Consider the following 23,812-nt stretch of genomic DNA (forward strand, 5'->3'; position numbering starts at 1 on the left):
GCAGCATTTGAATAGTACACGTAATCGAGGTGACCCTTCACAGGGAGCCATAGAATTTACTTAAGATTGTCCAGATTTGGACTACCTTTCACCAAGACATCATGCTTTCCTGGCACCAAAACAGGGCAGCCTGCTTTAGTTCCCCTCTGACGTCACCTGCTCACATCACCTCCCGGCTGGAATGTTCCTCTTTATCCCTTAAGCAGTATGTCCTTCTAGCCCTCACTGGGGAGAGGAGGCCTGTGGGCGTGGGGTTGGCTCAGGGCAGCGCCCACAGCGGGCCTCCATGGGCAGCCCTGGGGTGAGGCCTGCATTTCCTTGGAGTGGGAGTGGGAGTGGGAGTGGCAGGGCTTTCTGAAGCCCTGGCAGCTCTCAGCCACCAGTGACACCGCAGTGACCCGGGCCCTGGCGGTGGAATTCGCTCTGCACTGGGCGAGGAAGGATGGATGGAGCCCACGGCAGAACTGGGGCAGGCTTAGCGATGCTGAGTTTAAAGATCGTAGTCCCCTGGGAGGGCAGTGTAATGATTTGAAGCGACTGCACATTTATTATCACGTCACGAGTGTGACCGCCCCGTCCCGTGGGCTCTTACTGGTTCACGCAGTGGAATTGCACCCCTTGGTTTGCAGCCGGTGTTTCCTGGGGCCTGTTCACTTGTTGGTCTCGGGGCCACGTGTCGTTCAGATTCTCGGAAATCAAGGGATGCCATGTTTTGCCACATGTTTGTTTTTTAAAAATAAGAACTTGCAAAAAAGTGATGTACCAGAGGTTCACTGTTAGTTGCTTTCAACTTTTTGATATTTCCCCCCAGAAACAATATTTAAATGGTGATCAGAGTCCCAGACCAGCTCACAATCCATTCTACTTGTGACATTTGATATAAAAAAAAGTATTGTCACAGTGCTGGTAACTAATTGGAACTTGAACTTAATTATCACATAAAGATGCTTGCTTGATTTTTTTGCCCATGTTGTGGTTCCTGGGGGAGTAGCAGAATTAGGAGTTGGTACAGCTCCTAAGGGCACTCAAGGGCATCTCTGCTTCTTCAGGGTGTCGAACCCTGTTTCTTGACCCACAGCGTCCCTTCAGCCTCCATCCGGTGAGTTAATGAGCATTAGTGCTTTCTCAGTCAGAATTATGACCCTGTGAGTTCATACATGGGCAGCGAGAGGAAGAGCAAGGAAAGAGGGCCTTCCGTTCTCCTCATTGTAAGTGGACAGGAGGTTGGAGACTCCAGGGATGAAAGCTCAAGCTGACATTGCCTGAGCGAGGCAGGCGTGAAGCCCCAAAGGGAAAGAACGTGGGAAGTCCAGGTCGTGGGCCTGGCAGAGGTCGGTGCAGGCCATTGGGCTTCCTAACCCAGAGAAGGGCAAAGCTTTGCTGGAAATTGGCAATTAAAACAAGAATCAATTCTCATCAGTCATTGAAGGAAAATTGGAGTAAACGTGCTTCAATGTGATAGTGTTCAAGTTTGAATGCTTTTTAAGGGCCCCTAATATGATTCCGTTAGAAATGGGTTCAAGTAAATTACACACGATTCATCTGTTAAATGCTGTCGCTGTGTTTGCAAATGGAATTTCATTTTTACTAAATTCAAAATAAAATGTTCTCATTTGCCAATATCGTAAGGTAAGAATACAGTTAATGTCTTATTTGTAGAAAAGGGAGTTTAGGTGTCCTTTTGTAAAATACTCCTGTATTTTCCTGTGGGCTTATAATAAGAAAGGTACACTGTAGCACATCACAGCGGCTTGTGTTACGTCTGTTAGCATCAGTATCGTCCTGTCAAGTTCGACAGGCACATCCACACCAAAGGAATCTGGCTGAATATATATGTTGTATGTAACAGAGGAGAAAACCAAATAAGTGTAATTTCCTTAAAATGAAAGTTTAAAATTTCTTAAAGTCCACACAAGACTTTATTAATTTATACTTGGTTCCCTGTTCCTCCCAGGGCATGTTGCTGAAGCGAAGCGGCAAATCGTTGAACAAAGAGTGGAAGAAGAAGTACGTCACCCTGTGCGACAATGGCGTGCTGACCTATCACCCCAGTCTGCACGTGAGTATCGCCCACCTCAGCGTGGACACTGCGTGTGGGGGTGGGGGGTGCTCACGGCAGTCAAGCTCCCATCTCTGAATTGAAGTCGGCTCTGGTCCTGCTCCACCATGAGATGAATAATGTCCCTCACGATATCAGACCACGCGTCTCTCTTCCTCTCCCTGACGGCCCACCTGTGGCTCTCTGATTAATTCTACGAAGAATTTCAGTAGAAGGCACAGATGAGAGTACAAAGACAGGCGCCAGTAGTCAAAGAGGAAGGGGGAAGAGACTGTCTCTCTGAGAACCGAGAATAAGGGATACACATGCGTGGGAACCTAGGGTTCGCTCTGAGCAGCTGAGGACATAATAAGTTAAACGCAATCTGTGACTCAGTTTTTATTGTCAAATAAGAATACACGCCCTAGCCGGTTTGGCTCAGTGGTTGGAGTATCAGCCTGTGGACTGAAAGGTCCCGGGTTCCATTCCGGTCAAGGGCATGCACCTCGGTTGCAGGATTGATGCCCACACCCTTGGGGCACATGCGGGAGGCAACCAATCGATGTTTCTCTCTCACATCCATGTTTTTTTCCCTCTCTCTCTCTCTGTGTCTCTCTCCCTCCCTTCCACTCTCTCTAAAAAAAAATCAATGGAAAAATATCCTCGGATGAGGATTAACCAAAAAAATAAAAACACATACCAGTTCCTAAGGCAAGAGAATCTTTTCTCTCTGTGTTAATAAAATCTGTTATATTGGTGATTTATATGAGATGAAAAACAGAATTAATCTTATTGGGGGAAATACAGACATTCTACCCACAGTGAGTTTCTTTGGACACCCCTGATAAAGGCAGAAGATGGGGTGTTAGTCCCATAGCAGCACATTCCATGAACCTTGCATGTGCATCTGTCTTGATACAGATAAATGTATAGATTCTAATATACAGTGTTAGCTGGTTAATTGATTGCATCACTGTGTTAAGCTTTTCATTTAAAAAGGTAAACACTTTTAAAATTGCACAGTTATTGATAAGAAGTTGGAAATAAACAGATTGAAGAAAATGAAAATCACCCCAAAATACCACCTGGAGAACATGACCACAAGCATTTGGGGGGGGGGGGCGCGTGCTCCCAGCCACTGTGTGCTTCTCTCTCCACGAGCATGCAGGCACCTGTGTAGGCTGCCTGGTCCCCTCTCCTAGGCAATGATAAATCATACGCACCTCCGCATGTCAGCAAGGAAATAGGCTGTGCGCCCGATTCTTAGTGGTTATAGACTGTCCACCGTGCAGCTATGCCCTGGTTGGTTTAACACTATCTCCAAAAGGGACGTTTGGCAAATAAATTCACTTTGAATGATCTTTACCAAGTAGCTAATCAACGTCTTCTGTCCACCTCGGGGCCCGTGTCCATTTCCCTCTGACACGTCCTAGCAGCTGGCCTCCTGAATTGCGTCTTGTGCTTTGGGTGTATGTTGCCGAACTCCTGGGAAGAAGATCGGTTTTATCTCCTCTGGCGATGTATCAGAGGGGACTCTCCCACCGCACCCTCGTGAACATTAACCTTAAAAATAAATTACGGTATTTCCCAACACGACAGGTAACAAGTGGCGTCCTTGCTGGGTGCACTGCCCCCCTTGTCTTGCAGCCGTGGCTTCACCTTTTAGAGCGGCGCTAGAAACCAGGAGTTCCGTCAGCATCCCTGACGTGTTTCTGATGGTGGTGGGAGCCTCCCAGGTACACGTTCTCGAGGGCACTGAGGAAATGCCTTTGTGCTTGGTTTATTTGGGGACGAGAGTCAGGTTGCTTCTCCAGGTGGCCTGCCTCAGACCGGTGCTGCCCGTCCAGGTCTCCAGCCGCTCTGCCCCAGCCCCTGCCCATCAGAACCCACAGCAGCACAGGTCTTCTCGGGGTTCTCTCCCCAGCGCTGCTGCACTGGTGGGGGGGGGGTGAGGGGGAGGGCGACGGGGGGCTGCCCTCTCCTGGCTGAGTTCTTCCTAAGACCTCGTGAGAGAGCAAAAGTCTAATTCAGTGGTTCTCAACCTTTCTAATGCTGCGACCCTTTAATACAGTTCCTCATGTTGTGGTGACCCCCAACCATAAAATTATTTTCGTTGCTACTTCATAACTGTAATTTTGCTACTGTTATGAATCGTAATGTAAATATCTGTTTTCTGATGGTCTTAGGCGACCCTACTAGCGGTTCTCAACCTGTGGGTCACAGAGAACCGCTGCTGTAGAGCCTAATATTTACATTACGATTTATTAACAGTAGCACAATTACAGTTATGAAGTAGCAACGAAAATAATTTTATGGTTGGGGGTCACCACAACACGAGGAACTGTATTAAAGGGTCGCGGCATTAGGAAGGTTGAGAACCACTGGTCTAACTGTTGACCAGGTTGCTCTGTGCCATTTAGAGAGAGAAGTGTAACCAAAACATTCTTCTCGCTGGACTCACTGGGCAATAAAAGATGAGATCTGAGTGATGATGCATTTCAAGGCCCCTCGCTGTCACCCGCTGAGCCCAGGCCCGGCCACAGGGACCTTGGCCGCTTCCTGCCAAGGACAAAAGGGGCAGCAGCTGTGTGTACAGAACACGCCGGTGGGAGGGCAGCGCCTCCGTACTTTTCATCCCAGCCTCTGGCTTATGTAAGCACCATCGGTCCCTCAGCAGCCCTCCGCGCCGGCTTTGTCTTGTGCTGCCCGGCGTTTGCCAGGCCCATCCTTGCTTTTTATACGTGTGCGCGGATATTATTGGAATGTGGCAAAGGAGCACCGTGGGGCTGCGTTACATAATCACATGGCAAGCAGGAGCCACGTCATTTCAAAGTGCAATCCAGGTAACGCCAGGGTCCTGGGCCTGAAGGTACGGACGCAGGTACAGAGCTGCCTAAGGGGGCGGCCGAATCCACAAATGATGGGAATCACTCGAAGGTGGGGAGAGGGTATAACCTTTATTGTCACCCTTCATCGATTCTGCTTTCACCTCCTGCATTGTGGGCAGAGAGGAGGAAACATGGCATAGGAGGCAGCTGTGCCGGTGGCTTTCAACCCCGCTGTCTTAAAGGTCAGTGGTTCCCACAGTGGGTGCCCACTTTAGCCACAGGGTGCGGTGGGGCAGGGTCGCTGAGCATTTTAGCTGTGCTGAGGGGGGGATGCCCTCAGAGAGCCTACAAGTCCGCAGCATTGTGTCTCTCAACGAATGTGTTCCCCAGCTGTCTGGGGTGCACCTGGGCTGCCCCCTTTTCAGAAGTTGGAGCCCAGGAAGTTCAGGTCACATGTCCATCCCTCTGCACACGACGAGCCCCCCCCCCCCCCCTCTTGGAGGTGGTGCATGTCAGGGACATTGAGAACTGGCTGCACGGTGTCTGCAGATCTGGGCGAGGATCCTTTCCTGGGTGGGAAGTTGGACGGTGCTGTCTTATAAAAGGTCGCTTCGTAGTCTTACAGCGTGGCCAGTCTGAAATTTTTACCCAAAACTCTTAGCACCGAGGCTAAAGGAGTCAGTTGGGCTTCTAAGGAAAAGCCTATTTTAAAGTTAGAGCTGTTGGGGGGCGCCGGTCACGTGGACAGACGAAGACTTACCAGAAAACCCCAGTTCACGAGATTCGTCTCTCTCAAAATGCTGATGTTACGTGAAATAAAGCCTATCCCCCAGTTTAGATGGCAGGTGGAAAGCTCACCCAAAATTAGGAAGATGGTGCCCCGGGCTGCCCAGGCCACGGGACTTGGGTGCTGAGTCCCGGGCAGCCTGGGACAGATTGGTCACCCTCCCATTAGGACCCACCAGCTCACCTGCTCCTTCAACTCCACTTGGTATTTTGCAAAGACAACCCGAAACGTTTAAGTCAGGCTGAAGTAGTGAAAAGCAAGTTTCCGAAGCGCGTCCGTGGCATCTGTTTTTGTGTCTCCGGGAAGTTTGTCTACCGCAGACCTTGCAACAGCCCCGGGTGCCGACTTCCCTGGGGGATACGTATGACTGTCCCGTGGTTTCGTGACACTTGGCTGGATCCCAGTCGGGCCGGCGAAGGGCAGCCTGTTCTGTGGACTTAAATACGAGCCCCAGGGAGCACCTTGATAGAAAAGTGGAGGGATAATGAGAAAGAGCTCGGACCTCGGGGCGCCACAGCTCAGCATTGCTGCCCATTCATCTTCCTTGTCACGGGAGCAGCCGTGAGGGCCCGGCTTGCGTTCCTGCTCACAAAGGTGCGTGCCGTGGGATGCCTAAGTGCACCTGTAAGAATCAGGTCGTGGCCCCCGTGGAGCCAAGGTCTTCCCAGTGCCCTTGTCAGGAGAGCTCTCCTGGGCTTCTTCCGGGGGAGGGGTGGCAGGGGGACAGGCCACCACGCTGGCGCACCTGCCCGGCGTGTTCTTTTCCACTTCCTGTTGCCCGAATTGGAAACAGCTGTGACCCTGTCCTTTCTCCCTGACTTTCCTTCTTACAAGACCTTCATTTCCATTCCGGCTACATGAAGCCTTAGATCCTGCATGTTGTTGATGTTTGGGGGTTTTTCACATCAATAGAGTCAAATTCGAACTCTACATTGTCATCAGAGTGCTGATTTCAGGAAGTTTCATATCGAACAGAAAACCCACTTCATTGGTGATGCAAAACTAACAACAACAATCATTTCCTAAGTCAGTATTCTGAAAATAAACAAGTAAACAATTCTAGGAGAAAAGGCAGAGATGCCTGTGTTGTGAGAACAACTCTTACTTGTACACGGCTGGTCATCGTCATTCACAGTGCACACTCCTCACGTAAAATAAGGATGTTTTACTCGAGGATCCAGGATTCACAAGCACCTGTGCCGACTGCTTTGGCCGGCTTCACATCTGCTCAGGAGACCCTCGAGCTTCTTGAGGTGCTGGGCATTGAGCTGCTCTCGGAGAAAGTCTTGGTTGGTTTCCCCAGAACCTTGCAGAAGTCAGACTAGCTTGAGCCTAGCCAATAAGATGGACACGTTCACGGCCCCGATCTCCAGATGAGGAACCTCTGAGTCATGGAATGACCGACGACCGTGAGAAGGCAGCCCCCCTTCTTCCTGGGAATGATGTCAGATGTGTCCCGTCTCTGACACGCGCCTGCAGCCCGCATGAGTCATTCTGTGTTGGAGGATGATTTGATCTTGTTTCACTTTATAAGCCACGGGGCCGGGAGCGGGGCTTGCTCTGTGTGTTCCTTTCCGGTCTGGCTTCTGGCATTTGCAGCTGCTGTCCAGGTGGGCCTCACGCCCTCCTCCAGGAGAGGGCCTGCCGACTCCCAGGCGCCGTCCCTGTCCGTGCTGCCCTGGACAGCATAGCTAATGGAGGGTGCGGACTGCCCCTGCTCCCCACTCTGCCCAGGGCTAGTGTGTGGTTGGTACACAGGTCAGGACTTGTGGGTCACGTGGATCCAGTCACGTGGCGCCTGCAGCACCTTAGAACCTCACTGTGGATAGTCCAGGCTCTTCTTTAAAAATTCCAGTAAGATGGGGACCGAGAAAACTCACCACCTCCCCAACTAGACCTCCCTAAGGATAGGCTAGCTTCCATCTGCCGGGGGGAGAGCACACGTGGCCTCCGGAGCAGCATTCCCTCCTGAAAATGCCTCCTGCTGCCTCGATCCCCGGGTGACTCCTTCGGTGTGAGGTGCAGGGCCCTGGTCTGGGCCCCTGCAGTTGTGGTGTCTGATCCTGGCGCTGCCCCCTCCCCCACCCTGGCGGCCTGGAGGAGGCTGTGAGCACTGCGGTTGCTGGGCTGGCTTCCCTTCTTCCACGGAAGCCCCGCCTTCCCCCCTCCCAGGGAGACCTGAAGTCACCCTTACCAAGGTGGCTTCCCGAACCCTGCCTCTCCTGAACTCTCAGACTTGCCGTCGTATAATTCAGCCAGAGCGGTGCCCCGCCCGTCACCTGTTCCAAAGCCTGTTCACTGCATAGGGCAGCGGTCCTCCCTCTGATTCTCTTACTCCACCGTGTAATTCTCATTATAGGAGGAGAAGGTCTCCAAGGGGGAAAGGAGCTTAAGGTTGTTGCTGTGGGGGGGGGGTGTTTTTTTAATTGTGGTAAAATACATATAGCATACAGTTTTACAATTGACCATCTAGACCATTTTTTAATTTTTTTAAATTTATTTTTTTAGAGAGAGAGTGGAAAAGACAGAGAGAGAGAAACATCGATGTGAGAGAGACACATCGATTGGTCGCCTCCCTCACGGGATCAAGCCTGCAACTCCTGCAACCAAGGTATGTGCCCTTGACCAAAATCGAACCCAGGACCATTCAGTCCATGGACTGACACTCCATCCACTGAGCCAAACCAGCCAGGGCTAGCCCATTTTTAAGTGTACGCTTCAGGAGTGTTAAGTATATTCACATTATTGATCAGCCATTCTCTAGAACTTTTTTTAAAATATATTTTTATTGGTTTCAGAGAGGAAGGGAGAGGGAGAGGGAGATAGAAACATCAGTGATGAGAGAGAATCATTGTTCGCTGCCTCCTGTATGCCCCACACTGGGGGATCAATTCTGCAACCTGGGCACATGACCTCCTGGCTCATAGGTCGACGCTCACCAGCCCGGTCGGATTTCCTTCCTATCTCAGGCTGAAGGATATCCCATGGTATGGACAGACCACATTTTATTGACCCCTTCGTCTCTGGGTGCACGGGTGGCTGCCTCCTCCTCTGGGCTGTAGAGTATGCTGCTGCTGTGAGCGTGGGTGTGCACATATCTCCTTGGAACTCGGGGTTTTCATGTGAAAAGGAGAACACAGGAGAGCAGTAGAGGACGGCTGGAGCTCAAAGGCGTCCGCGTTAGCAGGGCCCTGACCGAGAGGAACTGCTGGGAGATGTGCGGGGTCTGGTCATGAACGTGCAGGATTGTGGGGTTTAATCACCTGAATGGTGGTCCAGAGCCCATGGGAATGAAAACACCCTGCTCCCGTGGCCGTTCCTGTTGGCCAAGTGCCGGGGTGGGGCGGCGCTGTCCAGGCCTGAGCTTCGGGTAACCAGGGAAATCATTTTGGCGCTGATCCAACTAGGTTCAGAGAATGTGATAAATTGCTTCTCCCAAACACCAGTGCCTGCAGTCCCATGGAACGATACTGCCATGGTGGTGTAAATGTTTTCTGGGGCCATCTACAAGTTTCATTAGAAAAGTTCCTATTGAAAAGCTGATACCTATTATTGCACATACACCAAAAAGTCAGGTTCTCTATCAAAATCTTATTTCTGCTCAAGGAATTCCTTGTTGACTTTATATAGCCCTCGGGGTTTGGGAAATATTTAGGATTTACAGATAAAAGGGCCAAAATGCTTGCGCGTTGTCTTGATAACACGGAGTGAATAGAAGTAGGGTGAGACCAGACAAAATAAAGTCTTCACATCTCTCTATAAATTAAACAACCACATAGCTCAGATTTGACCTAACCTCTCTTTACTGCATTGCAAAGTTCTTCTTCTCTCTTCTCGCTTCTCTAGATTTAAAGAAAATGAAGTATCCATGTGTATGTATGTGTCTGTAAGTGCACAGAGTTAACCGTGTAGCTTGTGAATTTGAGTCTTGAAGCATCTAGTAGAGTCGATGGGCCATTGTCTTAGCAGCATGGTATTTCTTCCTTTGTACCCAGTCTGTGTCATTTTGTTTTCCAATTTCTGGGCCTTCTGAGTGTTACTAATTTTGTGGCCGAAAATTCTTGCAAAAGATAAATTAATCAAAACCATCCATTTTCCCCACTGACAGGGAGTCACTACCAAGAACTCAGTGGGAGAGACTGGACGTGGGGGTCGTGAGGGAGTGTTCTTCCACTTCTGCTAAGATTGAATTCTCATAATTGTATTTTATAAATATTTTCCTCTCTGGCTAGTAACCCGATTGCCCGCTTGTTGCTAAGGCCTTACAAGGAAGGGCGAGGTGGAGGGGCCCTCTGCTCAGGTGTGCCGGTGGCCCCAAATGGAAACCAATCAAGGTGCGATTTATGTTCATTAAGTGCTTGTCAAAACTGAAAAATTTTCTAATCAACAGCAATCTAGCCTCGGCCCCCTCGATGGCAGGGAGAGCCGCCTCCTCGAGCGGCTATTTGCCTGTTACAACTCTAGGCTAAAATCCGCTGATGATTACATTAGGCTAAGCTGCGAAGTAAATGAACCGTGTCTTATTTAGGTGCCGGGAGCTGCAGTGTAGTCCTGCCCCGCAGGGCACTTGATAGCGCTTTATGGCTTTAAAATTAGTGTTGCTTCCCATTTGCTGCAGGGTGCTGCCTGTTATGCCTTTGAACTCAATAAGCAAAGGGAAGGCGCCTTTTGTTTTCCCCCTTCGTTTTCCTCCCTTGCTTCTCAGCAATTTTGTTTTGCATCTTTTCCAGACGGCATTTTGCAATAAAAATGTCTGACTACCATATATATGCCTCCCCCACAAAAAGGGGGGGGGGTGGTGGAAAATGTCACGCGTTTGCAGAAGACCATTTCCCCCTATTCTACGAAGTGAAAAACAGCTCTGCCAGTCATCTCTGATGGCTCATCATGTCAGAATCTGTTCCTAGAATGGGAACAGCACCTTCTGCTCAGGAAATGCCCACGTAAGGTCCGAGGGCAGCCGCTCCAGGATTCCCATTGGACAAGAGTAGTCAGAGCTAACGTTTGTAGAAAGAACTCGGCATTATTTCAAGCACTTCCTCTATTATCTCAGTTAACCGTCACAGCAGCCCCACGAGGCAAGTTCTGTTATGATCCCTTATTTTTAAAGATGTGGAAATGGGGACCGAGAGTGACTGAGTGACATCCATCCCCCGCACGTGTGGCTCTGAAAGGCCCGGGCTTGGACCCCCGACGCGGTCACTCTGAAGCCCAGGAGGAAGCTGACCGTGTTTCTGTAGACTTGCTTAGTTGAGGAAACCAGAACATTCTATTACTGAGTGAATGGACTACTGTGCATTTGAAATGACCCTGATTATATTATTGTAAAACTCCTTGGTGAGCAGTAGTGTTAGGGAAACAGAATACTGCCTGTAAAAGCAAAGCATGAGCGGAGGGGGGATAAACAATAAGACTTCTAAATAGGCTGGTGAAGGTTTAAAGACTAGAAGAAGTATTTAAATTTTGTGTTGTGCAAGAACTGAAGTGGGCATTTTTCTGTCCTGCGTTGGGCCTCATAGCAGAAGAACAGGCCTAGTGATCATCAGTGCTCTGGAGGACAGATGTGTATGCAGATGTGTATTTCTTCTCTTAAAAAATCTGTCTTTAAGTGTTGCATACTCCAGCAAATTCATCGCAAGGAATCTCAAGGGGTTTTTTTGTTTTGTTTGTTTTTTAAATATTTATTTTTTATTATTTTAGAGAGGAAGGGAGAGGGAGAGAGACATAGAAACATCAATGATGAGAGAGAATCATTGATTGGCTGCCTCCTGCACGCCCCCTACTGGGAATCGAGCTGGGCAGGAATCTCAAGTTTTAAAGAGCTTCAGACAGACCTAGTATCAGTATGGTGACAATTCCCGTATAACTCAACATTTCCAAGATTCACCTGTTTCAAGCAAGCCATCTGTGATTATTAAAAGTCACCCTGCCCAGGAGTGACGCTGGCTCCTTGACATTCTTTGAGGTGAAGTTCCGCTCCCACCTGCCTTTGGAATAGGCCTCAGTGGCTGAGAAGACAGGAAGCCGTGTTCGTACCCCACATATTCGTTTTGTGCAGCCTCAGTTCCAACACGCGGGCCACAGCTGGTTATATTCACTTTAACCTACAGTGAGGACAAGCTTTCTTGCAGGGGAAAGACGGGACACTAGGTCAATCCAGACGTATAGTTAAGCAAAAGAGGCCCGGCTGGCGTGGCTCAGTGGTTGAGAGTCAACCTATGAACCAGGAGGTCACTGGTTTGATTCCTGGTCAGGGCACATGCCCAGGTTTCGGGCTTGATCCCCAGTGTGGGTCGTGCAGGAGGCAGCTGATCATTGATTCTCACTCATCATTGATGCTTCTGTCTCTCTCTCTCTCTCCCTTCCTCTCTGAAATCAATAAAAATATATATTTTTTTAAAAAGGGAAGCAAAAGAGATTCACAATGCAGTTGGGAATTTTCTGCTGTGTTTTGATTTACATGATAATAACCTCTCTTTCCCCAGCCCCCACCCTGGCTACTGTTGGACTTCAGCCCATGTTGTCGGAAGCACACAGGCTGGAGGACTTGCTCTGGCTGTGGGGTCGGAGCTCTCGGTCCGTGAAGCCTGCCCACTGACCCTCACGAGGCTGCGCCAGCCATCTCTTACCACGTCACTCACCAGGCCCAATAAAGCACTCGTTAAGTGAAGAATCAGATCTCTGCCCCATGGGAAATGGGTTTGCCAGGCACCTCCTTCCTGTGGTGGCCACACATCACACTGGTGTGTGTTTACAGAGCCCCCTCCCAAAGTGAAGCCCTGGCATTCCGTTGGCCGTCTTGTGAAACACTGTGTTTCTCCTCTAGAGGGCGCTTCAGTCGGGCGCTGCCTCCTGCCGCACCACTGGAGAGCAGGAGGAATGGGCTCTTTTTGAGATACCTGATCTGAAAGGACAAAGCCAGGAGATCTGTCAGAGTTTTACAATATTTTCCTAGTGATTTCAGGACATTGCTTTCCTCTGTGCCGTGGCTATGTACGAGGCCAGTGTTTGTTATTCACAAATGCTAGGCTTGGGCATTCGCTGGGTCTCCTTGAATGGATGGTAGGTATTATGTACATCTTTACAGATTAGTTTCCTTTGAAAACAGTATTAAATGGATTTTTGGAACAGCAGTACATCTAACGATGGTGTCTCTTGCATACCTTTTTTTTTTTTTACCCCAGAAGTAAAGAGTTTTTAAAAATAGAACTTGTATAAAACACTGCTTCATCTTTGGGCGTTTATGAAGTACAGTGAAAATAGGGCGTAAGGAGTCACTCCTTCCCTCCAGAAGACACAGGTCTGAAGACCACTCCTGATTTCTCCACAGAGGCCCAGATCCGTGCACCCCCAAATCTGTGCACCCCCAGATCCGTCCACAGTCGCACGCTCAGAGCCCTGGCTATTCCATGACCATCAGGCCACACTGCTAGTTCTCCTAAACATTGAAGCACTTAAAAGAGCTTTTGTTTCTGTGCATTATATCGGTCAATATTTATCATGTTAAAAATTAGAAAATTTTGAAACAGTTATATAATTTAAAATAGGAATAATAAACCATCGATTACATAATGTTATTCCATAAATAAGATGTTTTATGAATAATATACTTTCCAAAAGAAAATCGTGAGAAGAATACTGTCAGGTGCATTTTTCCGAAGCTCTGTGCTGTCCGGTTTAATAAAAGACAGCTGGTTGTCATGTCTGCTAGCGCCTCCTTTAATCCGTTGCGATACGTTGTTTTGGTGAAAGCGTCTGAGGAAACGCTCTCCTGGTTCAGTTACTTTGTTAGAAACGGGAGGAGTTTTTGGCTAGCCGTTTCAGGCCACTGTGTATGTTCTTGGAGTCTGTAAAAGCTCGGAATGCCGTGCAGATCCGAAACCGTGTCACTAAATGTTCATTCTCTGCCACGTTGGAACCCCTGGAACTGTCTTGCACTTTGAATCCTCTTGCGTCCATGCATCGGTCACCTCAGAGGTGTGTGTAACAGGTATGCAGATTTCCAAAGGGTGACACTCATTCCGTCATGTCCAGAAATCACGTTTGTATCACCACCACCCTTGTCAGTAAAGTCTGTCTCCTTTGGAAGGTGTCAAGCTCCTGGTGAGACACACAGGTTTTGAAAATCCTCATTGTCGTGGGAAAGCTCAAATTTTATCATTGGCCATAAATGCTGTTTTCAAGAAAATACCTGCCAAATACTGAACACTGAATAATTGCAGTTAAAGTCTGACATGGTCGTTCTTCCAAGTAAAAATGTTGGCCCAGCAAAAAGGGGGCTAGTTCAGCTCGCCGCTCACACAGCCGGGGAGGTGCTTCTCTGCAAGGGAACCCTCGGCCTTCAGGACGCAGCAGGGGCACTCCGGGTGCTTTCCAGGGCACCACCCAGGAAGTTAAAAATTAAAAAGGCATGTACTCAAGGGTTGAAATTTTTTAAAAATCAACTTGGGGGTTGTCTTTTTATAAATTGATTCAAGAGAGAGAGAGAGAGAGAGAGAGAAGGAGGGAGGGAGGAAGAAAAAGAGAGAGAAGATTTGTAGTTCCACTTATTTATACATTCATTGGTTGATCCTTGTATGTGCCCTGACCAGGGATTGAACCCGCAAACTTGCCATACTGGGATGATGCTCTAACCCAGTGGTCGGCAAACTCATTAATCAACAGAGCCAAATATCAACAGTACAACGATTGAAATTTCTTTTGAGAGCCAAATATTTTAAACTTAAACTTCTTCTAACGCCACTTCTTCAAAATAGACTCGCCCAGGCCGTGATATTTTGTGGAAGAGCCACACTCAAAGGGCCAAAGAACCGCATGTGGCTCGCGAGCCGCAGTTTGCCGACCACGGCTCTAACCAGCTGAGCTATCCGGCCAGGGCCCTGGGGGGTTCTTAAGAACATTTTGAAATGAGACTGTTCTTGTCTGTATTTAAAGAGGGTGGCCATGAATACAGTAATGAGCAAAGGAGCCCAGTTTGGTCCCACTTGTGCTAAGGAGCCCGCAGGTTTAGCCACCATCACTTGTGCAAAGTCAAAGCAACTTTCAACACAGTGAAAAAGGCAGACAGTGTCTCGGAATTTTTTTTTAAATAGTGTTTAACTTGTAACCCACCCTCCAAACCCAGTGTTCCCAGGACCACAATTTGAGCACTGCTAAGGTAGATAATGCAAAGAGGAAATACCCAATTAGATTAACCATGGTAAAAAGACCAAAGCAAATGTCAGTATGTCCTAAGTTATCTAACTTAGATGAGATATTGCATATGAATGGAAAATATTAAATTTCTCACATTTATTATCGGGAAAACCTAATTGGAACTAAGATGTCCATTATTTTTTCCACCATTGAATTATGAAAAATGGAGTGTTGTTGATTGCACCACCTGTACTTAAGAGAGTAGACCTTCGGTGCACGTCTGCCTTTGAGATGCCAGTCCAGCCGTCTATGCAGTGGAGTTCGGCTTTAATTCCTTGTTAACTGCCTTCGGTGCCCCTGTGAACACATTGGGCAAACCATCTTTCACCAGACAGCCACCGGTAACGTCCAGACGGGAGGCAGTGCGAATCGATGGAGTAAGAGTATTTTTAGGGACTGTTGATGGATTGCTGTATTCTGCGCTTAACTTGAAGTGCCAGATGCCCCAGAGCTGACTAAGATGAACTCGCCATTTACTGAGCACTGTATAGACTGTGGAGACATGCGCATCTTCCCCTTGGTGGTTTTGGGGAGAACGCCTGGGTTTTTTTAAGCAGCCTTCTGCTGTACTTCCGTGTGGACTCGGGGCCATCTCCTTGCCGGAGCACAGTGTTATACGGTTGACAATATCCCAGTCCTGGTGATGCGTAACTGTGAGATTTTAGGACAGCCTTGGACAGCAGCCTGTCCATCAATTCTCCGTGCTGGGGGACCTGATGACCGACCCTCCTGGTGGCAGCCCCACAGAGGTGGCAGCAAGCTGGAAGCTGTGGCTCTGGGCTCCTCTCACTTGCTAGCAGGTTTCTCTCACTGCAGCTCATTTGCATCTGGGACATCAATTAGCATGTTTGTTGAGGCTAATTGAATGAAACTCAATCATAGCTCTTAATTGCTTGACTATGTGAAAAGAAATCACATTAATGCAGCTAATTAAGTGTACGGCAATAGATGCAACATAATTAGGAGTGAAATGCAAAAAACAAGGGATGGCGAAGGTGCGGAGCCTGGGTGCGGGGGGACGCAGGATGGCGGCAGAGCCATCCGCGCGTCTGGACGGGTCCCTCTGCTCCAGCGCCTGCTCGGAAAAAATAATCCACATGATGAGCATGGACAACTTGAGAAGAAAAATGCAAATAGGTTTGCAATTACTACTTTTTCAAGCTGTTGAGGGGCAGGAGATGGCACCTCTGGGGGGCCTGGCTCTTGAGTGGGCCCCGGGGACTTGTTAAGTGCTGTTTAAAAGTACTTGGCTTTGAATTACCCTCATGCCTTGTTAAAGGGTTTTTTCCCCTTTTATCTTCGATCAGCATTTTCTACAAGGAACATGGAGAAGGAACATGCATTTGCATATCAAAATCGAGCTTGCTGTCTTTACTTTACCCAGGGAGTCCCTGCCTCAGACCCATCCAGCTGCACAGCCCACTTCAGAGGATGGGGGACAGGGTTTCGTGGTTGTGGCTTTAATTCCTCCAGTACCAGGCCCAGGAGAGATGAAAAAGATGAGTTTGTTCTTTCAGAAACAGGAAGCTCAGTGTCGTTCCTCGTGGGAGAAGCTGGAAGCCATGTTCTCGAGGGTCCCTCCCGCCACCTGTTTCCGGAGCTCCGCCTGGAGGGGCCTTTGTGGTGTAGGACATGCCTTTGGTACAGTTTTTAAAAACTGTGGTGACTTGAAATATAAAAGTGGCCCAAGTTATATTCTGATTCCCCCCCCCCCCCCCCCCCCCCAGCTAGTTCTTGTAAAGTTTCAGCGCCTAAATAACTCAGGCAAGAGAACAGATCCCCGGCCCATGCTGGGCCCCAGACAGATGTGTACCCCGGCGCGTTCAAACCCAAGGAGCAGGCTCTGGGTAGATTTCTATAATAATTTTGAATAAAATGTCCTGGTTATTGTATGTTGAAACGTGCCCATTAAAAGAGCCCTGCTGAGGCTTAGTCACTCTCTGATTAGCCTCATTTTAGAGCCCATAAGCAATAAATGCTCAATTACACTCCTGTTATTGTATTTTAATTTGTTAAGAATTGGCATTAAAGAAGAAAGTTATAGCAAGTTGATATTTTTAAAGGAGTAACTATGCAAGAAGGAATTCATTATTTACAAGCCTTAACTTTGGTTTTGAAACTTGGCCTTGCCTATTTTCGGCAGGTATTAATAGAAGTAAATGAAATAGGCTTAAGAATGACCTTTTTAATGACCTTGGCTCGTAGCCCTACACTAACCAGAGGTCACTTTCTTTGAGGTGCTTTTTGTTCCCATCGTCAACACAGGGAGCTCCACCACGAGTCTGCCTACATTTCCTCCAGTCCGCCTGTCCTGCAGTCCGATTTAATGATAATAGCTTTCTTACATCCTTGGTCCACATCCTTTCAAAACCACAGCTTCTTTCATAGTCAGTTATATTTGGGGGAGTTTTCCAAGCATCTTGATCTCCAGGTGAAGTTTTCAGTCTGTTCCCAGATGGACACAGCCTCCCCCTTCCCCAAACCCATAACTGTCCTCCAAGGTGGCCGTGGCCGACCACCCCTCCCCACCAGCTTGCCCTGGGGACATTGGGATGACCCTCCCTAAGCCCCCCTGCAGCTTAAATGCACAGCTTGGCCAGGCCCAGCTCACTCCCCTCTGAAGAGCTCGCTGAGTTGGCCCCACTGTGGTGCAGCTTCTGGCCCCTCCCCCATGTGTTTCTATCCCATGGTCCTCCAGGCCCTGCCTCAGCACGAAGAGCTGCCATTGGAGGGCTGTGCTTAGGAACCTAATGGCTTACACTAAACACACACCAGTGGGTTTTCCCCTTCACGGTCTAAAGGGAACCCACCACGATTCTGCAAGGACGGAGTTGCCAATCCCATTTCCTGCTTAGTCTTAAATCCTGTGAAATGTTACCACTCACGAGCGGTTCAGAATGTATCCCTTTCTGATGAGTGCTGTTGATGTCATAATGTCTACAGAGACACCGGGCTCATTGCCCCCCAAAATGCAAGAAAGCGTCGATAACTCCTAATCTGCCAACAGGCCCCTGACCCAGGCTCTCAGTGGCCTTCTCCCCTCCAGGCAGCTTCAGTGTCATGGAGATGTTTAACGGCATTGCCCTCTGAGACAGAAAGGTCCCTGCACAATAGTTCTGCTCCGTGGAATTGTGGGTAAAGCATCCAGGAGGGGCCCGGTTCCCCGTGTGCCGTCGCATAAGCAACAGTTCAAACAATATGACTTTGTGTCCATGCTCTTTTTTTACGGCTGGTTCTTGTCCCCTGTGATGGGCCCGTCTGCTTTGTCTCCTCGCCTCTCCAGGACTTGGGTTAGCGCAGGACTCGGAGGCAGAGCTCCAACTTCAGTATAACGGGGAGGCCCCCGTGCTAGGCAGATCAAGGCCTCCTTATTTTCAGAGTGCGGGCCACAGGGGAAAGGGCTGGGGTTACAGCTCATGACATCCACTAGACCGTCTTGTCCCAGTTGGTGGAAGGTCTGCTTTTTAATCTATCTTGGCTGTTTAACGTTTGAACAGGATTACATGCAGAACGTTCACGGGAAAGAGATCGACCTTCTGAGAACCACTGTGAAGGTCCCCGGGAAGAGGCCCCCCCGCGCCACGTCGGCCTGCGCACCCATCTCCAGCCCCAAAACCAACGGCCTGTCCAAGGACATGAGCAGTTTACACATCTCACCCAATTCAGGTAAGCTTAAGGCAGACACACCAGAGAAGTCTTGTGCCGGCCGCTGTCCATGGTGCTGGCTGGGGACACTGCTGAGCTTGTGGGCTCATGGAGGCGTTGGCTGTGATGCTGTAGATGGAGGTCTAGAAGCCTCATCTCCTCCACCAGTGATTCCTCCCTCTCCCCCGCGGGTTCTGTGACTGCACGTGGTGGCATTCGAAGTCCCAGCTGCACAAGCCAGCCCACGAGGTTGTCCAGAGCCAGGTGGTTGCTGGTGCGATTGTGCACATGATAGAGGATTTAAGGGCCTTCGTAAAAACACGAATGAATTGTTCAAGGATCAAGGCTTTGTATTAACTAACCCATAGGGACCAAGTATATAAAAAGGAAAAGGCCGTTTGGAGAGAGATTTAAAGGAAACCCTTGGACCCATGGAGCATTTAAATGCTCTCAGCTTTATGTCATAACTATTACATAATTCTTTAACACAGCATTAGTTTTCTTTACTCTCTTTTAAGGGAGAATTAGTGCCTTCTCAAAGTTAGATTTGCTGAGACGTATCTGGCAATTGCAAACCATTCAGATGGTTTCTTTTTGGTTAAGAGTCTTTGCAAACGGTGGCACTGTGGCTTTGAGTTTCCGCGATTATTTGTCTGGAGGAAAGGGATAGGGACTGGTCAGGCCCTCCTACTGGACTCAGAGTCCTGCAACACGGGGACCTCTCTGTGTCTTTCTCCAGCAAAAAGCCCCTCTCTTCCCTCCATCTAGTCTTCCCAGAATAAACTTCTGTTCTGTGGTGGTTTCTGCATGTGTCTCTGCTTCTTAACGACACTGCACGTCCCTCTCTGAACTGTGAGATGCTGTGGAAGAGGAATGGTGTGCTGACCCCACAGTTCTGAGGCATAAACAGCATCGGTTGGGGAAAGCAGGGTCATAAAAAGGAGCAGAGTCTGGGGTCCATGAACCGGGGTTCTGCTGCTTGATGCCAAGGGGCTTTGGGCAGGTAACTGTCCGTGCGTCACTACCACATCAGGCCGACCTGGTCTGGCCTCTGTGCAGTCACTGATGTGGTGGCAGGTGAGGTCACGTGGAAGTGCCAAAAAACTCAGAAAGTCCAATACAGACGTCGCTGTTACTACTCATCAAGAGAACCAGGGCCTTCTGCTCACGGAGACCTTGCTTCATTCCAGAAGGGGGGTTATTTTGCCTGGTCTCTGTGACCTGCTGACCCTTCTTCCGAGACATAGGTGACATTTCCCTCTTCAGGATGGTGTGCTGGCTTTATGGGATAAGAAGAGGGAAAAGACTGCTGTCTTTGTTACTTTGTATTTATTTATTTATTTAAAAATATTTATTGAGTACCTGGTGTGTGCCAGGAATTGGATGTGCTATGGGCAATGAGTCCCTGAGCTGTAGAATGAGGATTAGTCACCTCATCACCAGCTGGTTTTCCTTCTCCTTCTAACCCATCTCATCACATCTGTCGAGATGGGTTATTCAAGTCAAGAAACATGGATAGAATTTTTAATGCGTGCTAAGCACAGTCCAGGACCCTGGGACACAGGAGACGAGGTAAGCCCTGCCCTCAAGAATGGCAGCCTTTGGTGGGGGAGAGACAAGTAGACAGGTAAATACAGCAGCTCAGGGCGGGGGGTGCACCCAGGGAGGGAGACCCAGTGATGGGGGGTGTGAGCAGCTCCACCTCAAGAGGCAGGCCAGGCGGCAGGGCTGTGCTGGGAGTGAAGCGGGGGCAGGACTCCGCCAGGCACCCAGGATGCAGTGTTGCTTGTATGAGATTTGGAGTCTGAACTTCTTTATCTTCAGATATATGATCTTTGGTGCTCAACTGCCACTTGCATATGGAAAGTGTAATGTTGGGTAACAAATAGAAAATCCAAAATGCCACGTAACCTTTATCCTACCCCGTGGAGTCAGGTATGTCATGGCCTCTGCCGAGGGAGGGAGTGTGGGTCCTCCTAAGACCATTGTTTCAGAGCCCAGTTCACTCTCTTTAAGACTCTTGCTGTGGGTAAATGGGGGGTTGGGGGCACAGTTGAAATCCCTTTGCCATGGCTGCACCCTCAGTTTATTACAACTCATCCTTTTTAAAAAACATATATTTTTGTTGATTTCAAAGAGGAAGGGAGAGGTTGAGAGAGATGGAAACATCAATGATGAGAGAGAATCATTGATCGGCTGCCTCCTTGCATGCCCCTTACTGGGGATTGAGCCCACAACCCGGGCATGTGCCCTTGACCAGAATCGATCCCAGACCCTTCGGTCCGCAAACCAACGCTCTGTCCACTGAGCCAAACCAGCTGACCCTGAGCCATGTTAATCCCCACTCAGGAAGCCTGGCCAATTTCCCTCTTATTTGTCTCACAGGCAGGGCCATGGAAGTGGGGGTGGGACATCTGCAGGAGCAGGTCCGTTTCAGGGGAGAAAGTGTCTCACAGTCATTCGTGGCAGTGAGAGACGTGGCTCGTTCCTCTTAAGCACGCAGGTGATGTCATCGGCTCGTGTCCAGGAAGAGTGAGTGACCCTTCGTTCTGTTGTTCAGAGGGTGTGCCCTCACGTGAAAAATCCCAACACAGCAAATTTAATTAGAAGTAAATTGATGCTATTTTTAAGGGATGGACTCTTAGCTAAAAATAGACATTAATTATTTTTGTTATTTTAGAGCTACTTGCCAAAGAACTGGTATGGTACTTCCCCTTATCCTCACTCTCCACTCATTTGAGTTCTGCTGTTCTGTTTTAGAGCTCTGAGTTAACTAGAAGTGTTGCTTTTTTTTTTGCTTGCTTTTTTTTAATTATTCATTTTTTTTATCTCAGTGTTATTGAATTAGTTCAATGTTGTGTAGCTTTCTTCCCAGTAACTTTTCCATTCACATAGACCCAATATATGCATGTACCTAAATTTTTGTGCATAACACTTATTATTGTCTTAAAAGTACGTGTGTGGCTCTGGCCAGTGGCTCAGTGGTTAGAGCATTGGCCTGTGCACCAGAGGGTCATGGGTTCGATTACTGGTCAAAGGCACGTACCTGAGTTGCAAGTCCAATCCCCACCCTGGGTCAGGGCATGTGTGGGAGGCAACAAGTCAATATGTCTCTCTCACATCCATGTTTCTCTCGCTCTCCTCCTCATTCCCCCCTCCCTCCCACTCTCTCTAAAAATCAATGGAAAAAATAACCTCGGGTGAGGATTAAAAAAAAAAAGTCTGTATGTGAAGTGACTCAGTCAGTGGGTATAAGCATTTATAAGGCTCTTGATTCATATTTCCAAATTAATTTCTAGAAAGGTTGCATATGCAGTAACCCTCCATCCATAAAGTGAGTGCCCATTTAACCCCCACACATTTGCTAATATTGCTATGTAAGTATCATTTTTAGATTCTCTGCTAATCTGATAAGCAATAAAAATACCTCATGCTTGGTTTATTTGGATTTCTTCAATTAGTAGTGAGGTTGAACATCTCACATGTTTATTGGTCGTACTTATTACTTACATTGTAGTTGTTTAGAGGTATCCTTTGCCCATTTTTGCACTGGGTGCTTATTTTTCCTTATTGATATGTAAGAACTCTTGGTAGAGTAAGGATATCAACACTTTATAATATTTCCCCAATTACTTAGTTGTTTTTTATACTGCATGGTTTTATTTACATTTAGAGGTCCCCCCTTTTTAATATATAATCAAATTATGTCTTTTACTTCTCTGGTTTCTACTTAGAAAGCCTTCAGTCATCTTGAAATCAGAACATAATTCATATATATGTATTTTTGAGTTTTATCATTGTAGTGTTTCTTTTTTTAAGACATATCCAACTTTTTATTATAAAAGTTTTCCAACATACTGAAAAGTTGAAATAATAGTATAATGAATGACTATATACCTTCCAGGTCCTTTAAAAAAATTTTAATTACTAATCCATCATTAATTTGTTTGGGTCTATTATATGTGATAGGGCATCTAATTAAACTTAATTCAAATAGGTAACTAACTGTTCTTTCTCTCTAGGGTGAATGTTTCCCTTCCCTGTTTATCCTATTGGCCCCCTTTATTGTAAACTAACTCATTTAATCAAATGAGCTCTGTGTCTGCGCTCAAGAATGTATTTCATTGATCTGCTATTCCCACGTTGTCTGACCTGATGCAGATTCACCACCCTGGCTTTATCCTCCAATTTTTCTTCGCTATTGTCATGCATTTGTTTTTTCCAGTAAACTTCAGAATAACTTGAAAACCACTCCTTCCCCTTAAAAATAATCGCATGTGACTCCAATTGTCACTGCTTTTACCCTGTCAATTAATGGTGGAAAACCAGAATCTTGACCACAGTTTCCTATCATGGAACTCAATTATTACCCATTTTATTCAAATTTATTTTCTATCCCTTGGTAAAGTTAACACTTTTCTCATTTAGCTCCTGTATCTGTCTTGTTAATCCATCCTGTTAGTTTATAATTTTTGGTGAAATTATAACTACTATTGTCAGAAAGATTTAAGAGATTAGTTATTGTATCCATAAAATAAAACAAAAGATTGAAAAACGAAGGAGTTATTGAAAATTAAAGAAAAAAGATTGCAAAAAGATTGACTAGATAAGTTAAATATTCTAAATAACATGGCTAATGACACTGTTGGGAATCAAAGATATAACAGAAGAAAATATACTAGAGGTGAGGAGGACATGCTGGGGCCTTCCCGTCTGAGGAGTCGGGCATTGAGATGGATGGGGGAGGAAGCTCTGTAAACGTAGAGAACAAATGAGGTAGGAGAAGAGCCAGGTTACCTACAAAGGACGGAACGATGGAATTTCACCTCTGAAAACAACACTACTGCTAGATAATGGAAGAGTTCCCTTCTAAGGATAAATAACTTTGAATCTGGAAGCCTATGCAATGCCAAACTATTATCAATCAAGTGTGAAGGAAGAAAAAAAGACTAAAAAAAATTTATCTTTATTGAAAGTATTTAAGATATCCCCCTTTTTTTTTTCCTTATTGACCTCTCCACCCTGTTCCAGCCACACACACACACACACACACACACACACACACACGCCTTCAACATGCTGTTGTCTATTCGTGGGTTATTATGTACATATGCATGTAAGTTCTTTGGTTAATCTGTCCCTCCCCCCCTTTTTAGATGACAGATAGAGAACATTTTCCTCTCGATGGCTTTTTTTGAAAAAATTATTTCAGTATCTACTACAGAGGGGGGAAAGAAAAAGAAAAGGAGAAGAAGAAACCAAAATATATTTATTTATTTGGGCCTGTCAAATTTCCCTTCTCCATTCCCTTGTCCATTT

The 23,812-nt window shown here is 47.4% G+C and overlaps 1 protein-coding gene across 3 annotated transcripts in view; it reads left to right on the forward strand.

The window, feature by feature from the left end:
- Window positions 1–23,812, forward strand: part of AGAP1 (ArfGAP with GTPase domain, ankyrin repeat and PH domain 1) — a 413,559-nt gene that overhangs the window by 259,635 nt on the left and 130,112 nt on the right. For all 3 annotated transcript variants that reach the window (XM_079783223.1, XM_079783222.1, XM_079783221.1), the window contains exons 10-11: window positions 1,955–2,059; window positions 18,346–18,514. In XM_079783223.1, coding sequence (XP_079639349.1) covers window positions 1,955–2,059; window positions 18,346–18,514 — 274 coding nt within the window. The remainder of the gene's footprint in view (window positions 1–1,954; window positions 2,060–18,345; window positions 18,515–23,812) is intronic.

The sequence above is a fragment of the Cnephaeus nilssonii genome, assembly GCF_951640355.1.
Source record: "Cnephaeus nilssonii genome assembly, chromosome: 10".
Taxonomy (NCBI): Eukaryota; Metazoa; Chordata; class Mammalia; order Chiroptera; family Vespertilionidae; genus Cnephaeus; species Cnephaeus nilssonii.